Source organism: Pollicipes pollicipes, unplaced genomic scaffold, assembly GCF_011947565.3.
Source record: "Pollicipes pollicipes isolate AB1234 unplaced genomic scaffold, Ppol_2.1 Scaffold_7262;HRSCAF=8765_pilon_pilon_pilon, whole genome shotgun sequence".
Lineage (NCBI taxonomy): Eukaryota > Metazoa > Arthropoda > Thecostraca > Pollicipedomorpha > Pollicipedidae > Pollicipes > Pollicipes pollicipes.
The window spans coordinates 2,778,598-2,798,117 of record NW_023597055.1 but is presented as its reverse complement, the minus strand read 5'-3'; the positions used below and the strand labels follow the sequence as shown (position 1 = coordinate 2,798,117).

At 53.0% G+C, this 19,520-nt stretch overlaps 1 protein-coding gene across 1 annotated transcript; it reads right to left on the bottom strand.

Annotated features, from left to right (window-relative positions):
• Positions 1-4,541: 4,541 nt before the first annotated feature.
• LOC119114250 (actin, clone 403) lies at positions 4,542-7,670 on the bottom strand. Its single transcript, XM_037238446.1, has 3 exons — positions 7,560-7,670; positions 5,834-6,359; positions 4,542-5,575 (listed from the first exon to the last, which is right to left on the bottom strand). Exons 2-3 carry the CDS (start codon positions 6,336-6,338, stop codon positions 4,950-4,952), a joined length of 1,131 nt encoding a protein of 376 aa, XP_037094341.1. The 5' UTR covers positions 6,339-6,359; positions 7,560-7,670; the 3' UTR covers positions 4,542-4,949.
• Between the last annotated feature and the right edge of the window lie 11,850 nt (positions 7,671-19,520).

Below are 19,520 nucleotides of genomic sequence, written 5' to 3'. Positions count from 1 at the left end.
TGGCGACTAAAGCAGGATGGTGCGATAGCGCACATGGCACGGGCCGCGCTGGAATCGTTGAAGAAGCATTGTCCTGGAAGGCACGCCATCCTGAAGACTCGCGCGCTGTGGGTTTCTCACTCGCCTGTCCTGTCGCCTGTGAACTTCACGTTGTGGAGACCATGTGGCGACCACCACAAAGACTCCATCCACGCGAACATGGCAGCGAGCCTCCAGGAGCTCATGACCGCCATCGGACTGGAGACAGGACGCGTCACCGGCAGCCACCGACAAGGTCGACCGGATGATCGGCCGCCTGCAGCAGGTCCGACCGCCGGATCTGGTGCTGGCGGTGCCGCATTCTGGGCCGCCCGAGGTCCCATCTGGAGCATCTTCTGCGGAGTCGCGATTGATGGATGTGACATTGCTGATGACAGACAGAACCGCTGATCTTGATTTGTCATCGAGTTGGCGGTCGAATGCCACCTCGATCACGCTGGTGCGAAAAATGAAAGCTGCACTTGCCGCTGTTGGGAAAAACGCGGACTATCTTTTGCCTTTGCCATCCTGGACTGTTCGTAATGCTGGCATCTCTGTGCCTGCAATAGCTATGCTAAATAGCTGTTGTATAAAATAGCCAAATGTTCGTGGACGGAGTTTGGACATCAAAGGGACTTGACGAAAAGCCTTGGAAGACTTTTTTGGGATTGTACTCAAAGATAGTGAAGGCTAATTGAAATATAACATTGCTAGAATGTTGACATAATCTTTTACAGATACTATCCTCACCGTGCGCCGAGCGCTACTAGCATTATTTTTGTAATTTGTAGTAAAATACAGAACTAACAGAGGTCAACCAATCGCTCGGCGGGTTCGCTTTAAAGACTGTGTGCATACGCGACCGTAACACCAACCAAGTGCGACTTACGTTGGTTTTGGCAACTTGCAAACAAGAGAACAAGCGCTCCTGTCTTTTGAAAAGTGGCACAAGCAGAAAAGTAGCAGCCGCGCCTGGATTGTTTTCAGATCACCCTACCGCGCATGCGGGACAATGCCGACAATCTGACGTTTCCGGCTCAGGCATTGTAGCAAACAGCGACGGACAATGGTGTCGCATCGTAGTTGCGAAAGCCATTTGAGGTCTTTTTCAGCACAATCGCTGCAATCGAGGACGAATCGACGTGGGTGTGTAAAGGGGTCTTAAGGCCTGTTGAGAAGGCTGTCACACGTGGTTTTTATAGCCAACAATGACATGAAATCAAGCAGTGCCGAATTCCTACTTTACCAAATGCGTCGTCATCTGACGTTCAGTTCAGGAGCAGATGTCATCAGGGAAATGTAATCTGCACATCATATGCTTTCGGACATTATGCGTTTTCCTTTGGACGTATGTTGGGATTTTTACAAACTTTTCGCGTTACATTTCATCCCAGTGACGAAGGCGCTTTCCCGCATATAAAGATTTGCGCTCACGATTTTCGCCCATTTTCATTTTTGCACACCTGAAGATGTGCCTCAATGTCCCGGAAAACTGCTAAAACGCGTCCAAAGGAAAACGCATGATGTTTGAAAGCGTATAACGTGCACGTTTCCTACCCTAAGGAGAGCTGTTCCTGAACTGAACGTCAGATGACGATGAGTTTGGTACCCGAATACATGAAAGTTGTAAATAACTCATGTTACTGACATATATATATATATATATATATATATATATTATGAAAAATGAAAGCTATATATATGTATATATATATATATATATATTATGAAAAATGAAAGCTATATATATATATATATATATATATGCATGTGTGTGTGTGTGTGTGTGTGTGTGTGTGGGTGTGGGTGTGGGTGTGGGTGGGTGGGTGGGTGTGGGTGTGGGTGTGGGTGTGGGTGGGTGTGTGGGTGTGGGTGTGGGTGTGTGTGGGTGTGGGTGTGGGTGTGTGTGTATGGGTGTGGGTGTGGGTGTGTGCGTAATCTACATCATACATCATATCTGGAAACATGCCATAATGTATCTCAAGTGCATCATAAGTCGCACATACCATAAGCATTAAAGTCGACGTTATTGTCGCAAAGGAATGTGCAAATGATCATGAACCCTAGACGGTGTTTCACTTGAAATATCGATTTAAAAAGTGCGAGTAAAGCTGCTTGGTGTGATAATCAGATGCTTGCAGGACCTGATTAACATCCTGATCCAATCCGATGTTAGGATAATATTTTGTTATGGGACGTACTACTAGCAGTATCGGAAGCATAGTACTAGAGATCTGATGTTCCGATAGAAGTATCTGAAGATGACGTGGAAGAGAGAGAGAGAGAGAGAGAGAGAGAGAGAGAGAGAGAGAGAGAGAGAGAGAGAGAGAGAGAGAGAGAGAGAGAGAGAGAGAGAGAGAGAGAGAGAGAGAGAGAGAGAGAGAGAGAGAGAGAGAGAGAGAAAAGGCCAAAACGAGGCGCTAGAATGGCAAAAGTCTGATAAATTGCGATGACCAAACGAAGTTGAGATCCTTTAACTTATGTTTCCTTTCGTAACGACGACCGGGGAACGACATGACTCACGTGTACAGGTTGATTTGCTTATCGCTTGGATACGAAACATAATAATACATTGTGCAACATTGTCAAGAATCAAACAAGGAGACCTTAATGTAAACTAGAGCCAAAAGTGAAAGATAAAACTAAGACAAAAAGTCAGCGTCAGGATTGTTAAGTTTTGGAACAAACTCTCTTACACAGCTATGGAAAGTCTTCCTCTTCATGCATTCACAAGCATGTCTTGATCGCCACTCTAGCGAAGAAAACTCTGCTTCAAGTAGGCTCCACCGGTCCACGCTCAAATATAACGTTCGCCTCGCGCCAACGCTGGATGCCCTTGCTGCCCCAGTTCCGTTCCAGCCGCCGCCAGCGATGTATTCCAGTGCGCTTGTCACGCCGTTTTGTTGCGGCCTCCGTTTCGTGTGAAATTTCTGCGTTGTCCTAGATGTTTTTACCAAGCTGCCCAATTCGTATGCATCGCTTAATTGACCCTTACAAAAAATCTTCAGATATCTGTAATATCAAAAAAAAAACGTGCGAATGCAATATGTTTTTGCATACCACAGCCCTTTTGAAATTGACGATAACATTTCACCTAAAGCACCCTGTACTTTGTCCGTCAATGAGCATTTAATAGCTCTCGACCACGTCCATGCAACAATGGTGTTTTTCAGGACATGACGTGGTCTGGACAGGAAAGGCAACAAAAAAAAAAAAAACATGCGAAAGAACTGCTGCAACGGAACGCGTCACAGATGTGGATGTCTACTGCTGCAGTTGCCGAATATGGGGCGAGGGGAACTGATATAAGAGGACTTCGGCACGACACCTGTCTTCGAGCATCAGCCACGTCTTGTCTATCCAACTGGAAGATCCAACCAAAATTAAGAGGTCAACGATGTGAAATGTTCATTACTTATCAAAACTACCACCCACCTTTACCAGGCCTCCATTAAAAGCTCAACTCGACACGTTCTTCAGCTTTTGAGAAACACGTGAGCTGGCGTACCGTGTAGAAGCGCTTATGAAATAATTTTTGCACAAAATTTAGGATCCAATAATTGGCGACAAACTACAGCTTACTAATAGATGGCTAACAACTGGGAACTCTGCACGCAGCCGTGTACTTCGCTTTCGCAGAACATCCACCGTGCTGTCTCAACAAATTTTGTAGGCGTATAGAAAAGCAGATCACTGCTCGACCGCGCGTTCCGCCCTTCCAGGTACTTCCGGCCTTTTTTGGCTCAATGCGTAGTAGTAGATAGGCACGCGGTAGTGTCGCTATTAACCATGCTTGTCGAACAAAACAGCTCATCGCATAAGCGGACGTTTCAGTAGGTTTGCGGTCTAAACGCGTGGAGCTAGTTACATAGTGGGCCGCACTTGGAAACCGCAACTGGCACATTTGCATACGCGTATTAATGACTTGACAAACACCGAGGAAAACCGATCTGCGTTGTAAAACTGCGCTATTTTTATGATGGAGTAAGATTATTTACGACTGTTGAAATGTTTGCGCATATTGGATGTGGTCCATTTTAAGATCTTCACGCGTATGAAACCGGCCTCCAGAAATATCGTCGCAGTATAACGCCATTTAACCGCTTCAATATCCCCGTTTAAACGGCCTACCAAAAACTGTGATTTTCCTGGAATGAACAGCGGTTCCGATCGCAAAGAACAAGCCGAAAAACCTCCGAACCGGGGCGATTTTATCTCCGGCCGCACCGCCACGTTACCGTACCCCCGCGACTTCGCCGCTACCGCTATGCCTCTCCACCTGTCCTTCCCTCAGCGTCCGCTGCCATATCGAACGCCGGCGGTAAAACCTATCAGAAGCCGTAACAGTTCTCATGAGACGAATTTTTCTTCCACTTAGCTTTCCTCCAAACCAAAACGATTCAAAAAGTTCTCTTCGGGAGGTTACACATCCCGAACTAAGGAATCTTAAGTGGAAGCCAGCAACTTCCATTCCTGTCATTGCTCACCCTCGCCACCAGACATTCCAAAATCCGAAAGCCATCTCAAGCGGTTTACCATTTGTATTACAAAGACTGTATTTGGTCCTACCAATCATCGGCAGGCTCGTGCGGCGTTACACCTGACATTTGACCAGCGGAATCGATGGAAACGAATATGGCTCGAGACCGCCGTCTCGCCCGTCAGTGGCATGCAAAGTCCAGATCCTAGGCTAGTCAAAAGCTGGAACAAGATCTGAAGTAAGGCATTTACAACATAAATAACACAGTCAAACGGCCTCCTAGAGCCCCATGTCGGCAAAGCAGTTCAATAGGCCCCATCGAGTCGGAATGCTCTCACTTGCAATCGGAATGCTCACTGGAACATCACTGGATGTAACGGAAAATACACCTTCTCATGATACAAATAAAGAGTCATCCACAAGCATCTCAATCACACCGGAAACATAGCGCTTAGAAGCACTTGCGATGGACGATGGAGGGGCCAGACTCATCGTACTCCTGCTTGGAGATCCACATCTGCTGGAAGGTCGACAGCGAGGCCAGGATGGAGCCGCCGATCCAGACAGAGTACTTCCTCTCCGGCGGCGCGATGATCTTGATCTTCATCGTGCTCGGAGCCAGCGCCGTGATCTCCTTCTGCATGCGGTCGGCGATGCCCGGGTACATCGTGCTGCCTCCAGACAGCACCGTGTTGGCGTACAGGTCCTTCCTGATGTCCACGTCGCACTTCATGATGCTGTTGTACGTCGTCTCGTGGATCCCGCACGACTCCATGCCCAGGAACGACGGCTGGAACAGGGCCTCCGGGCAGCGGAAGCGCTCGTTGCCGATGGTGATCACCTGGCCGTCGGGAAGCTCGTAGCTCTTCTCCAGGCTGCTCGAGCTGGCCGCCGTCGCCATCTCCTGCTCGAAGTCCAGCGCCACGTAGCACAGCTTCTCCTTGATGTCGCGCACGATTTCCCGCTCGGCGGTGGTGGTGAAGCTGTAGCCGCGCTCCGTCAGGATCTTCATCAGGTAGTCGGTCAGATCACGGCCGGCCAGGTCCAGACGCAGGATGGCGTGGGGCAGCGCATAACCTGAAACACAAGCACACATATGTCATGGCACCGCCATATCATCACCTTGGGTAAGACAACACTCGGTAATGTTCTACGAATGTATGACATACATCCAACTCTAGTGCACGTGTTACTTGCAATATAAAGCTTCGTCTCGGTAGACATAAATGAGAGATTGAAAGAAAAGTTTCACAGCATCCCGAAATTATTACTTATCCTACCACAAGTACCAGACGGCTTAGCCATGAAGTAGAGACGCATGGTTTTGCTGCTCACCTTCGTAGATGGGCACGGTGTGGGACACGCCGTCGCCAGAGTCGAGCACGATGCCGGTGGTGCGGCCAGAGGCGTACAGCGAGAGCACCGCCTGGATGGCCACGTACATGGCGGGAGTGTTGAACGTCTCGAACATGATCTGGGTCATCTTCTCGCGGTTGGCCTTCGGGTTCAGGGGGGCCTCAGTCAGCAGCACCGGGTGCTCCTCGGGCGCCACACGCAGCTCGTTGTAGAACGTGTGGTGCCAGATCTTCTCCATGTCGTCCCAGTTGGTGACGATGCCGTGCTCGATCGGGTATTTGAGAGTCAGGATGCCTCGCTTCGACTGGGCCTCGTCGCCAACGTACGAGTCCTTCTGTCCCATGCCGACCATCACGCCCTGGTGACGGGGACGGCCGACGATGGAGGGGAAGACGGCACGGGGCGCGTCGTCTCCGGCGAAGCCGGCCTTGCACATGCCGGAGCCATTGTCGACCACCAGAGCGGCAACCTCGTCGTCGCACATGTTTGCGGAGTTACGGAGTTACTGCAGAGAAACACAAACTGTTAGGACAACTGGCCAACACCTGTCAGAGTGTACTGTGCAACAGATTGACAGACACCAATAGTGAGCACCTAAGCCTCATTTAATCCAGCCAGAAAATGCATCACCTCCCGTGCAAAAACAGGCTTCTTCCAATCTTGCCAACTACTTTACCCCAGCCACCGCAAATCCTATCCCTTCCACAATTATTCGCGGCGGGCAAGGGGGACCAGGCCACCCGCGGGCTCGGCGTCCGTCGCACGGATGCCCCCTACCCCGGCGGCACCGGCCGGCCGCGCCCCAAGGTCAACGTCACCCGGCGCGCGGCGGCGGCCTGAATCACCGGCCGGCTGCTGGCGCTCCGCCGCCGCTCCTTATATGGGCATGAAAGCGGCGCGCGGGCCGGCCGGCCGCGCCGGGCGGAAATCGATGGGTCAACGCCCACCGGCCGCCACGTCTGCGAGGCCTGGCGGGCGCGGCAGGGGCGGGAGAATATGAATCCGCACCAGGGACTCGGATGACGCGAAAGATGTGCTGATCAACCACAAATCAAATTTTCACGTTGTTCAGTATTGGCATAGATTGCATCGGCTGAAACTCGCAAGCGCTGTCCGACGAAACATCATTTATAACAAATTCAGATATAGAACGCTACAGCCAAGGCAGTTATCACTCGAATATGAAAAACTCGTGTCTCCAAACCCCTGCGTAAGGATTAAGGCTGAAACCGCAGCAAAATGGGGGTGCAAGAGGCTCTATAACACCGCAACAGTCAAGAAAGCACTCCCATACCACATGGTAGGAGACGATACAGAAAATAGGACTGAACCCAACAATTTAAACACCCGAAGGCGTCGGCCCGGCGGACAACAGCCCTCGGTGAAACGCCCTTTGACGAATGGCCTGCAGGGTCCCCCATAGATCACAAGTGGGACTAATTCAGTCTCACTCAGCACCGGTGAACCAGATGTGAAATAAGAATACCGGAGAGATGCAGGACGGACCACAGGCAGATCAGAACCAAATACTGGACAACAGTTCAGCACATTTGCAGCCACCAATTCCCCTATACATTCCTGCCTCGCAATCTAGAAATGCATGCCCGCCTACGCTCTGGCGCACCCACCCCGCAAGCACGATGAGATCACCAGCAAGAACGAGCGGTGGCACTGCTGCCAGAGACTGAACGCACTGTTCACTTACCGGAATAAATATCACAGACTAGAACCGGGCACCTCGACGTCCACTGTTCGACACAGGAGTGAGGCTCGTGAAGAATTTTCTCCTGACTTTACCTCGGTGCCGGCCGGCGATCTGGGCCGGCGCCGCGTGCTGCCGTCAGCCAATCAGCGACGAGTTGACCATATATGGTCATCAATGAAACGGGACGGCGGGACGGTCACGTGACCTTCACGAATGGCTCGGAGAGCCGACACGTTGGGTTCTAAAAAATACGGAAATGGGAATTAGGGCCAAAGGGAACGTGAGCACATCACTGCCGTTTATCGACAAATATCGTGTGTTGGAGCAGGCAGCAGCCATTTTGCGGGGCCGGTCGCTCGGGTGACGCCATGCTAGCTGGTGACTCGTCCGTGTTTCATGGTTGCTGGGCGTACTCCAGCGCTCGAACGTGCCCCTCAGCCGATTGCACATGTATCATCGTCGCGTGACACTGGTCACCGGTCCGCAGTGCGCATCGAGTCACCTCCGTAAAAATGCGGAACCGATATAAGGAGTAGCGATTAATGGTGACTGTTCCCGGCTTGCTTGGGCGTTGCAGACTTATGGGGGCTCGTCATGGGTTTTTGGGACCAACACAAGAGATCACCATAGGAAGGTAGTTCAATGCAGCAAAATGCGCTGTTCTGCACCACACGTGTCGCACTGTAGAATATCACTGTTCCGTGAGAAAGATGGGCAGATCTATGTCGATGCTTCCAATTTAACGTAACCTGGCTAGCATGTTATTGATTGTATCGGCCCTGGTGCAGGACACGCAGAAAAACGATGTCCACATTAATCTCGACAGAAAAAACAGGCCTGCCTTGAAAGGTGCAGATGGCATGATTTGCGTCAAACAGCGGGACATCATTCATGATTCAGGTATGCGTCGTTATTCGCTGATATACCGATTACTGCCCATTCACATGCTTAAATAGACCACGAGCACGGCAGACCAATTTTGCCATCTGTCGACAAAACCTCAATTTCTCAAGTACTTGACGACTGCACGTGCCAGACAGCATTCCCCGCCTTACTGCTATGATGGATTCCACCGCAGTGGGGAGGAGGGGCTTTTTACCCAACCTTTTGAGAGCTGGGAAGAAGCCTAGGATGTCTCCTCCGGCTTTTGGCCCGTTGAGGAGTTCTGACGACATTGATAAATAAATTTAAAAGATTTCGCCTTAAGGCAGTCAACCGCCAAACACTTGCCTAGGAGCAGCGATCGATCATAAACGTACTTAAATCCCCATTTATTCTCCGAGCAGATTTGCGTTCCGCACACGCGCTGTGTCCACGCCCCCATTTTCTAGAGGCCAGTTCCGCATTCACTCGCAACATACCGTCGTTCCTCATGGCCTGTAAACGGCAGAAACTTTCCGACCAATCGATAACGCCCAGCAGCCGCCCCGCGCGCGGGGCGTGACTAATTCGCCGCGGCCGGCCGTTTGGCTTTCTTCTGCCTCGTCTAGCGGGCGGATCGAGCTCACTGCCCTGTCGTCGCGTCTCGCCCGCCTGGTCTCGCCAATCTGCCGTGCATCTGACGGCCAGCGCGAGGCGCTGGCCCGGAAACTTTCCACACCTGCGCCAGACAAGTCGTGTCCGGCGCGCTGCCAGACGCGGCGGCTGGCGCTGCCAGATCCGCCGGCGCGTCCGCACGCCCGTGTCATGGTCGGCTGGGCCGGCTGGAGGCGAGCCGTTCGCAGCTTCCGGGTCGCGCGATCGCGTGGCGGTCGAAGTGGTTTCGTCTTTGGAGAGCGTCGGCCAGGCCAGCTGTCCTCACGACCGACCGCCGGTGTCTGGCTGGGCTGCAGTAGTGACCGTGCTTGCGATTCATGACAAGCATCACGGACGCAACCTGGACGGTCGTCGATATTTTCAGAGGGGCTGCGCCCGCTGAAACACCACAGCTCGCCTTCCTTGTACTCTGAGTGAAGGCAAACTGTGCTTGGGAATAGCAGTTCCAGGATTCAACGAACATGGCGCGACAGAGAGTTTACCACCCCACACAGTGAGTCGGCTTACGAAACAGCGCCGCGATGCGGAACAGCGGCGTAACGCTGGCACTAAAATCAAAGGATAGGAGTGGAACGATTTGTTTTGCTCCGATGGTTGTTGCCCAGCAACTATAGTGGTTTAGGTCTCAAGAAGCGCAAGGCTGTGAACTGCATCGAATGATTTTCAAATGATTATTTCAGTTCAAACACCGCACAAATGTAAAACACTCCCTTTAATAGAGTTATCCCAGTTATGCAGGAATAACCCCACGTAAAGAGCGGACGTTTGTCAAAATGACATCTAAATTAGGAGATCAGACCCACTCATCAGGCAAGGATGTGGTTCCGCAAAATCAGTTAGGGGGCTTAACAGTCAAAAGAGGCTTTAACTTCTCCAAAGACATCCCAAAAAGGGGTGTCTTCTCGGATTTGACCCACTTTTTTCTTAAACCTGGGACGCCGGATTTCTCCCCTCCCCTAACTGAAGAGGAAAACAACATCCATGCCATCAGAGTTATGCTCAATTCCTAAAAGTAAAGTCACGTAGGTCCCCATCCCACGCTGTGGCGGCACCACGAGCCTGTGGTGCTAGTGATCGCTTGCAGGCATATACTAGCATCAAATAAACCAATGGGACAAACCCTCTAAATGACGCCGGAACTGAGCAGCCCGTGAGCAAATAGCTGAATCACCGATAGCGGAAATATGGCAGCCTTGATTGGTCTTCTGATGACTCCGGTGCCTTCGGCGTGCTGTGGAAAGGCCGGGCAAGATAAGCAGCTGCATTCAGGAAACTCATGAGCAAAACCACTCGGTGTTTGACGCGTAGAGCGTGGTGTATTCAAGCCGCGGGCATGTAAACGGGGGACGCGCTTTCACGTGCTGGCTGCGTTCAAACATAACTGGGCCAAATCAAAACGACCTCACTTGCGAACGATATCGCCCACCTAGCCCCAACACCGCTCATCGGCTCTGGCTGTCCGCTTCCCCACCTTCCTTGAAACGTTCGCCGAAAGGTGACCACTGACAGTCCGACGGCCTGTACGTCACCGTGCGTACTTCCACAAACCAGTATGTCCGCAGCGCGAGCCGGTCGGTCAGCCGGGGGCGGCGCGCTTCCGCCGCTGACTCACACTCAGGTGGTGAGATCGCCCCCGGCGGCCACACCCCTGTTGAAGTCCCGGCGCACTGCGGGCCCCTTGGTGTTCGCTTTCTGCCCGTTTGCCGCCCGAGGCGGTTACCAACGGCCGGCAGACGGCGGCAGCGCGCGTCCGGTTTGAACGCGGCCAGGCATCCGGCGCGGCGATAAAACGGCTGCCGGGAGGCGGCAGGGCGCTGCGTGAAGGTCACGGAAGGTCGCGCGTGGTGCGGACGGGCGGTGGTGAGTGAGGCAGACGCGAGTATTGCGTGGCTGCCGGCCGAGTGCCGATTCACAAGCCCAACAGTGTGGCGCTGTAGGGCAGAGCGCCGGAGCTGTCTTGCGTGACCGTTGCAAGTTAAAGCATCGGAGCGGGATATTAAATAACACAAGAACGCTTCACCCTCCGCCCTCCCTCGTTTGAACATTTTTCACAACGGCCATGCGGCTAGCTTTCTAATGCCGCTGCAGAAGTGAGCTCTGGTTGTAATGGCGCATTGACACTAACCTTCATCAACACCGCCAACAGCTTTCAACCTATAGCACCATTAGCCTCGCAGCGTCAGACTGCTAACAACGCAACGCAACGCAGCGTAACAACGCAAGGGATTCACAACGCAACGGACGGATTCCTTGCTATTTCTATTTCACATTTAGCCATCTACACTCTGAGGGTGGGATCGCGAAGACAACAGAAGAAAGAAAGGTCATGGGCTGCTGGGCTTTTGGCATTGTGAGCTGAGAACATTCATGCTGACAATAACTGACCTTAAATGCATCTTGAGGCGCTAGTCAAACTAGGTTATCATGCATCTCTGCTGACCTGGCCTAACCCTCTGCGCTATGCGTTTGTTAGTTAGCGAGGTGTTGGTGGCAAAATGGGACTAACGCGAGTTGCACTCCCGCTGAGCGCGGTTCTGTAGACTCCGTACCACCTTAACTGCCCGAGGAACTAAGCCAGTTTGGCAATGTGCTGACATCGGGTTGTCAAAGTTGTTACGTGTCGGTGGTTTTCACCGGCAATGTATGGGCTTCAGCAGTTTTCAAGTACAGCAGTTCAGGGCATATCTATTGATCATCGGTATATTTCTTTACAGAAATATGTCATCAGAAACCACATTTCTCCCGGATGTCATACATCCTGCCACAATCACACCGGGTATTGCCCGTGCTGAAACAGCGCATTTCCCGACTTCCTCGGAGGCTGCCATCTTCCTCGCCTAGGTGCGGTTGTCAACGTACGGCCCAGCACAATGCCGTATGAGAGGTCTGCACGCTCGTCACTGATGCAAAACACAGCCACGTGCGTTTTTCATAGCACGTGGTTCACGAAACGGGCAGCGACTTCTCACGGAGCAAAACAGGCTCTTTGGCTCCTACAAAAAATCCGTTGCACCAGTGCATTGATCAAGATCGAATCTGCAAGTTTTGAGACGTGATCATGCAATAATTGACGGATCTGGTGCAGCACTTATCGATTCTTCGCGGTGCTGAGGTTTGTCCGCAAACTGATTTGTGACATGTACAGGAAACGGAGAGGTACAGGAGCACAAATATTTTTTTTTCTTAAGATGTTTCCACGCGCTCACGCGAAACCGCGGAGAGCGCTGAAAAATCTGGCGCGACATAGCGACCGAGCAAGAATTCTTCAATGGCAGAATTATCAAAATTACAGGTCATTTGAACGACAGACTGTGTGACTGTTTTTCAAGCCTGTTGCATGCATTTTCCACTCATGTCATTTAATGTCAATATCCACATCGTTAAGACTTGTCGAGAAAAGGCGCCGTTGGCTGGATGAGCTGTTCTGCCTCTCTTTGAACATGAGACGGGTTCTTAACACGTGAGAAAGAGACGAAAAGTGATGAGCAGCGCCGGCTGCAAAGTTTTTTTTCTTTCGTAGTTTTTAAAAAAAAAATAATCGACAAGGTTCCTGTACTGATGCTCCATCTAGTAGATGATGGAATTATCCCTGAATTGTCACTGATGTCACTCGAAACAATGTGTGACGCATACAACTGCAAAAGTAAAATGCACTTTTTGTTGCTTCGGAAGCACATAGCCTTTAAACATTTGTGTCACATGGTGTTTAGTTTTCAATTCAGTTCGGGGGCTTCAGCCCCTTCCCTCTCCCACCTGTCCCCATCTACCAACTCCCCCTACTCGCTTTGCGAAACAGCGTTCCTGAATGTTGCATCCGTTAAAAATGCCGCGCTTTGCCCTGCCACCTTCTGCCATACGCACAGGAGTATGCCAGCACCGGGGCCGGGCAGTTGGGGCGTCAGCTAGCTATTACTAGGCGGCGACGACTAGCTCGGTCACTTGCATTATGCATCCAGCATTTCAAGCAGCGCATGAGCTATGAGTGAGGCACTTTTGATGCTAGCAGAGGCAACGTGCTACGGTAATCGATACTGTTTTTACCCATGCGCTGCTCAGCCTTAATGCCCTTGCCACTGCGAAACGACCGCGATCACTTCGCTGCGCGTACGAAGGAAGCCAAGATGAAGACATCCTCGACACTAGGAGCTTTAGACAAACGGAATACAAACATACTGGAAAGCGCAGACTTCCCACACCGAATGCCGGCGCGAGTGGGCCTGAAATCTGGACGGTTGCCAACTGGTCTCTCAACCCCGGCCCGTTTATCCTTCCATCCGTTCAAAGTTTGTTTACTCAGCTGTAAGGACGCCTACAAGTCCATCCAACCATCCGTTCTCCAACGGACTTTTGATTTATTCCATTGAAACTCAGGGGCTGGAATCAGGAAGCATCCTAGTTTCAGTGCAGAAATTTCATTCGAATCTCTAGATTTTAGCGTGATGCGCAGAGATTGCATCCGATTCTTGCCGAACACAGCCTGATTGGATCACAACCTTCAAGTCAACTGTACAAACAATGGCTACACTTAGTCGGATTCAAGCCCAATGTGTCAGTGAATTTTCAAAGGATTCTTGCCATAGCTCGAGACTTAGCTGGATATTTATAGCCACTTAAGACAGACCACTGCACGAAAACAAATTTTTAGGAAGTGGCCTAATACACGTGCAAGGCATTTGAGAAAGAGGAGAAGCCAAAGCTTTTATGTACAGCTATGCTACACTTCAAGGCATTTATCCAACAGCTTCATGATTTGTAGATGCCGAACACCGCTTCAAAGAATGCATATATTTGTTTCGTACGACCAACGGAAACGCACAATGCTTTGGTAAATGTACTGGGAGGTAGGTAAGACACTGACGCCCTCAAACTTCTAACAGTTCAGTCGTTGGGCAGGATCGGTTTCCGAAAAGCTAACAGTGGTGTCGTAAATTTTTATGTGCAGCCAACTGAAGGCATTCCTCTTAATTTCAATCATGATTCAGGTACTAGTATGCTTGATCCAGAATCAAAGTAAGAATCCATCTCACCAATCTGCTTAAATCAGCAACTCATTTAGAGCACTAGTTGAAACGTAAGTTTCATTCAAGGAATAATTCGGCTCACAACTATTTTCAATCAAAACCGATCAGCTTTATGTGGACCGTCCTCCTCCTTTAAACCAACGACAAGTCTGCTCCCTGGTCGTTAAACCGTCCGTAACCGTTAACCATTAACGCGTCTATCCGTTTATTCATACCTTCATCGTCGGCTCGTCCCTCCTCGCTCCCCGCCAGTCTGTCCAGTATGTCAAGTCTGCCGTCTGTCGTCCAGTCTGCCTGTTCATTCGCCCTACCCGCCCCCTCCCGAACCCCCAACCCCGCCACCTGTTCATCCATCCTCCTGCCAATCCGCCCACTTCTCTGCCCCTCCCCTTGTCGTCCTTCTCCCGCACCGTCTGTCTGCCATCCACCCACCTCTCCGCTCCTCCCTATGCCGTCCTCCTCCCGCGCCGTCTGCCCGCCGTCCATCCGTCCCCGCCCGTCCGCCCTTCCCCGTGCCGTCCCTCACCCCGCGCCGTCTGCCCGCCGTCCATCCGTCCCCCGCCCGTCTGCCCACCCCTCTGCCCCTTCCCGTTGCCGTCCTCCTCCCGCGCCGTCTGCCCGCCCGCCCATCCGCCGGCCCGCCGGCAGCATCTGTCCGTCGCCGGCGGCGCCGGGGCGGCCGGACCAGCGGCGCTGGCCGGCGCGCGGCCGTGTTCCGCCTGCCCGGCCATATGGCGTCGCCGCCGGCCCAGTTCTCCGCACTCCGCGCCGCAGACCGGCCGCCGTGCCTCGCATATGGGGCGCGGGGTGCCGGCAGATGAACTTCGCTTGCGGAGCGGGATGACGGCGACGAATTAGTCGTCGGGAGGGGGTGGCGGTATGAGGTTCGTTCGTGGAGCGGAGATCAGCGGCGTCGAACTCGTCGTGGAGAGGGGGTGACGAGCGTCAATCTCTCACATGGAACGAAAATAGCGGACGATGAACTTCTGGTTCTTATGGTCACAATTATAGCGGGTTGGGGGTCGTCCCATCAAAGTGGCGAGGGGGAGCCCAGAAGCTTTTTGGGCTCAAAGTATCTAGCACATGCCTATGCGTAATGAAGATGTTGCTGCGCCCCGGGATACCCCTCCTCCTTTATACCACCCAGCCGCCCAGCCGGGAGGATAATCACCGAGTTTCTTGCACACTCTGCATTAGGACGACAAGATCCAAGCTCCAATAACGCCAAGCCCTAATGACAGCACAACCAAGTCGTGGTCTCCTTGGTTAAAACGTGAGAGCGAGGCTCCATTGTCAATATGCGTCAGGAGTCTTTTGCGGAGACACCAGAGGACCAGACATTCCAGAAACCCTAGACGATCTAGGCAGCGCTGTGCCCCCCCCCCCCCCCCCCCGTCTGCCCACTAGGGACTCCATATGGAGCTTTGAGTGGTCGAGGGAGGTCTTGATGTTATGACCGATCCCAAATATGGATTCCTGTAACGTATCCACAAACTCTAATTTAACCTCGGATTTATGCCATATTCATGAGTTTATACCATGTATGCTGGACCTACAGCGTACCTGGTACAGAGGTAGAAGAGTAACGGCTGTGAATGGAGGAAACGTCGGCTAAACTGTAGAGTAGGCAAATTCGGCAAACTGTGGAGATTTTTCTCCCTCCTCTCACACAAACACTTGGCATGCTGAAAATTACCTGTCTGTCACTGAATCAAGTCACTAACGGTATATAAATCTATCGCACTGATGATTAAAAGGTGCTAACAGTTCGTTGTTCAGTGCAGTGCAGTGTACTTTTTCTGTCATTGTTTCGATACAGGCATGTTGCCGAAATATCAGCCCATCTATATCTCCATTCCACATGCTTTTCTCCGAGGAATAAGGCTGTCACTACTGTCTTATCTATGTGACGACAGCTTATCTATGATCTTATCTATGTATAACGGCTAAATGTTCCGCGAACCTAAACTAAAACGCCAGAGTGAGCCACGACGATTAAGCAGCCCACAGAAAACCAATAGCAACAAAATCACGATGTGGTATCAGTGTTTCGGGTTCTAACGGGCCCCAGGACTAGCCAACGAACCCCGAAAGACAGGAACCTGAAGCAATCCAGCGACCCCGAGGCCTCAAGCAGCACGCGTGGGTCAGCGCGTCCGACCTGCGACCGACATAGGAGATCTGTTACTATGCAACCAATCTTGCACCCCTTCCCTTCCCCACGACAGCGTTGGGGTTCCGCTTCATGAATGGCTGACAAATGCATGCGTCAATAAACAATCCAAAGTTATTATCGTCGGCGTCCTGCAGGATGAATGAAGTGGGAGCCGAAGCAGCCCACTGTTGACCACGACGGTGGCATCGGAGGTCGCACTCCGGAAAGAAACCTGCGCGGGCGACATGGTCCAAGAAGGACCAGTAGCGGTGGACTGGGTGGGGAGAGAAACCAGCGCGGGTAACATGTCCAAGAAGGACCAGTGATAAGAGACTGGGGGGGGGGGGGGGGGGGGGGGAGACGGGCCAGCGTGGGGATATGGTTCAAGGACCAGTGGCGGTGGGCTGGGTGGGAAAAGACCAGCGCGGAGGACTTGGCCCAGGAAGGACCGGTGGTGATGGACTGGGTAGAAGAGAGACCAGCGCGGGGGACATGGTCCAAGAAAGACCAGCGCGGTGGATTGGGTCCAGGGTGTCATTAAAGGGTCATAGATTGAGGCCCAGGCACGGTTCTGACACTGTCTAGTGACTGGGGACCGGACTTCGGAAGTCGTCGGCGATGACGTTGGAGATGGGGGTCCGAATTCGGTCGTGGGATACGCCAGAGGCTCACCTGGTCCGGGAGGAGCTTCTGACGGATTAAGAGCTCCGCCTGGTCCGAGAGGAGTTTCTGGCGGCTTTAGAGGTCCACCTGGTCCGAGAGGAGTTTCTGGCGGCTTCAGAGGTCCACCAGGTCCGAGAGGAGTTTCTGGCGGCTTCAGAGGTCCGCCTGGTCCGAGAAGAGCTTCTGGCGGCTTTAGAGGTCTGCCTGGTCCGAGAAGAGCCCCTGGCGGCTTAAGAGGTCCGCCTGGTCCGAGAAGAGCCCCTGGCGGCTTCAGAGGTCCGCCTGGTCCGAGAAGAGCTCCTGGCGGCTTTAGAGGTCCACTTGGTCCGAGAAGAGCTTCTGGCGGCTTTACCGGCTGGTGTCCGAGGGGGTCCGTTGGCGGGTTTATAGGCTAGGGTCCGGAAGGGGTCGCTGGCGGCTTTACCGGCTGGTGTCCGAGGGGGTTCGTTGGCGGCTTTATAGGCTAGGGTCCGGAAGGGGTCGCTGGCGGATTTAAAGGCTAGTGGCCGAAGGGGTTCGTTGGCGGCTTCATAGGCTAGGGTCCGGAAGGGGTCGCTGGCGGATTTACAGGCTGGTGTCCGAGGGGGTTTCGTTGGCGGCCTTTATAGGCTAGGGTCCGGAAGGGGTCGCTGGCGGATTCAAGGCTGGTGGCCGAAGGGGTTCGTTGGCGGCTTCAGTAGGCTAGGGTCCGGAAGGGGTCGCTGGCGGATTTACAGGCTGGTGGCCGAGAGGGGTTCGTTGTCGGCTTTATAGGCTAGGGTCCGGAAGGGGTCGCTGGCGGATTTAAAGACTGGCGGCCCGGAAGGCGGTCGTTAGCGGCTTTGAGAGTGGCTGTCGAAAGACGCCGCTGTTTGGCTCTAGAGGCTGACGTCTGAGGAACGGCAGCTTGTGGCGAGGTTGGCGGCCCACGCTCGTCCGAAAGATCTTGATGGGGCGTGAGGGGCCTTCTCTGAGAGGCCTCAAGCCGCGACATTCGCGGGCCTGGCTCTTCGGGACCTGTGTGACCTCTGCCCACCTTCGTGTCCTGGTTGGGCAGAGCGCCAGCCTTAAGATCTTGAGGCTGTGGAGCTTACCTCCGTCATCGCTGCAGCCTCCGATGGTGTTCAATGCCCGCTCAACGCTATGCAGGTTTCGCAAAGCTAATCTGGATCTCATGGATATCACATAGCTCACCTGGACACATGAATATGACCTGCAAACGATGGTTGTAATCATTGGCAGGCCCGGGTCCAGCATGGACCAGCCACAGCCTCACGTGTGTGGACCAGAGAGGACATTACCGGCGTTTTGATGGCTCGGTCATGGGACCAAGCTTGTCAGCAGATCGGGGGGGGGGGGGGGCAGACGTGTGGCAAGGACCGGTTAGGACGCCGGTTCTCTTGAATCAGAGCGAGGAATAATGGTGTCTCGAGCACCATGGCTCCAATAGCATACGCTGGCCAGCATTGCGATGTGGCCGTTGTAGAAATGTGAGGTGACTTGCACGTATGCACTGAAAGTTCATGCATGAGGTTGAATGGCGTGCTGGTATTCATCTGCAGTTATCCATATAAGTTCAGGGTCGGTATCATGTCACGTTAAATACTGCGCTTCGGTTTTTCACATAATTCTCTCCGCATTGCAATGATGTGAGATGAGCAAGATGTGAAAAGTTGGGGATCGCTCTCTGCAATGGCTGGGTGCAAGTCGGTAAATCAGGAGGTTCGGGCCCCCCAGCTTCATGATCCCACACCTTTGGCCAGGTGCACAGTATCCGTATATGGTGGTTCCTGGTAATATCCAAACCCGCAACCATGGGCCCTTCAGGGAGGGTGGAGGACGGAGATAAGTGAGCACTCATACAAGAACCAAAGGGGTCATCGATGATGACCAAGTAGAAGAAAAGCGGCCTGAGGGCGGTGGGGGGGGGGGGGTCTCCCCCTGGTTGTGCCCCTGGTTACAACCCAGCCCAGGAAAGCCCACTGATCAGATAATCTGCTTTCAGCCGGCCTCACCAACCGGGTAACACGCAGAGCAGAGCAGGACAAAACGTCGCGGACCATGGGGAAATCCAGCTTTCTACACCAGAGCTTTGCTACTCGCTTCAAACCACCCCCGACTCCATCTCATTCCGCGGGCAAGCGCGCCCCTGCCTGTCAGGTTGACTCATGAATGGGCAGGCTCACGCCCCGGCAGCGCGCGGCCGTGCCCGTCAATACCCCCTGGCGGCCGAATGGCGCCTTCGCCGCTGTCGAGACGAGCAGCGACGCCGCCTCAGGGGCAGGTGCTTGCTGGAACGTGACGTCAGTGTTGCCATGGGGACGGTGTGCCGCGTCGTCGCGCTGGGCGACCGAGGCGGCGACGGGCTCTGCATGGGATGGCAGGAGTGTCCGGGGAGGTGTCGGGAGGCGGGGGGGGGGGGGGGGGGGAGGGGGCAGGACGGATTTACCGCTTGTGTCACGGGGTGCGCGTGGGTGGAGAACGCGGCGTGGCAGGTGTGGCAGCGACCGCACCAACTTTCGAAAAAATAGAGTAATTTTAACGCTGTCTTTGAGGATGTCCCAGCAACTGTGCAGCAGTAAGTTTCCTCATTACTCTGCACCCGAG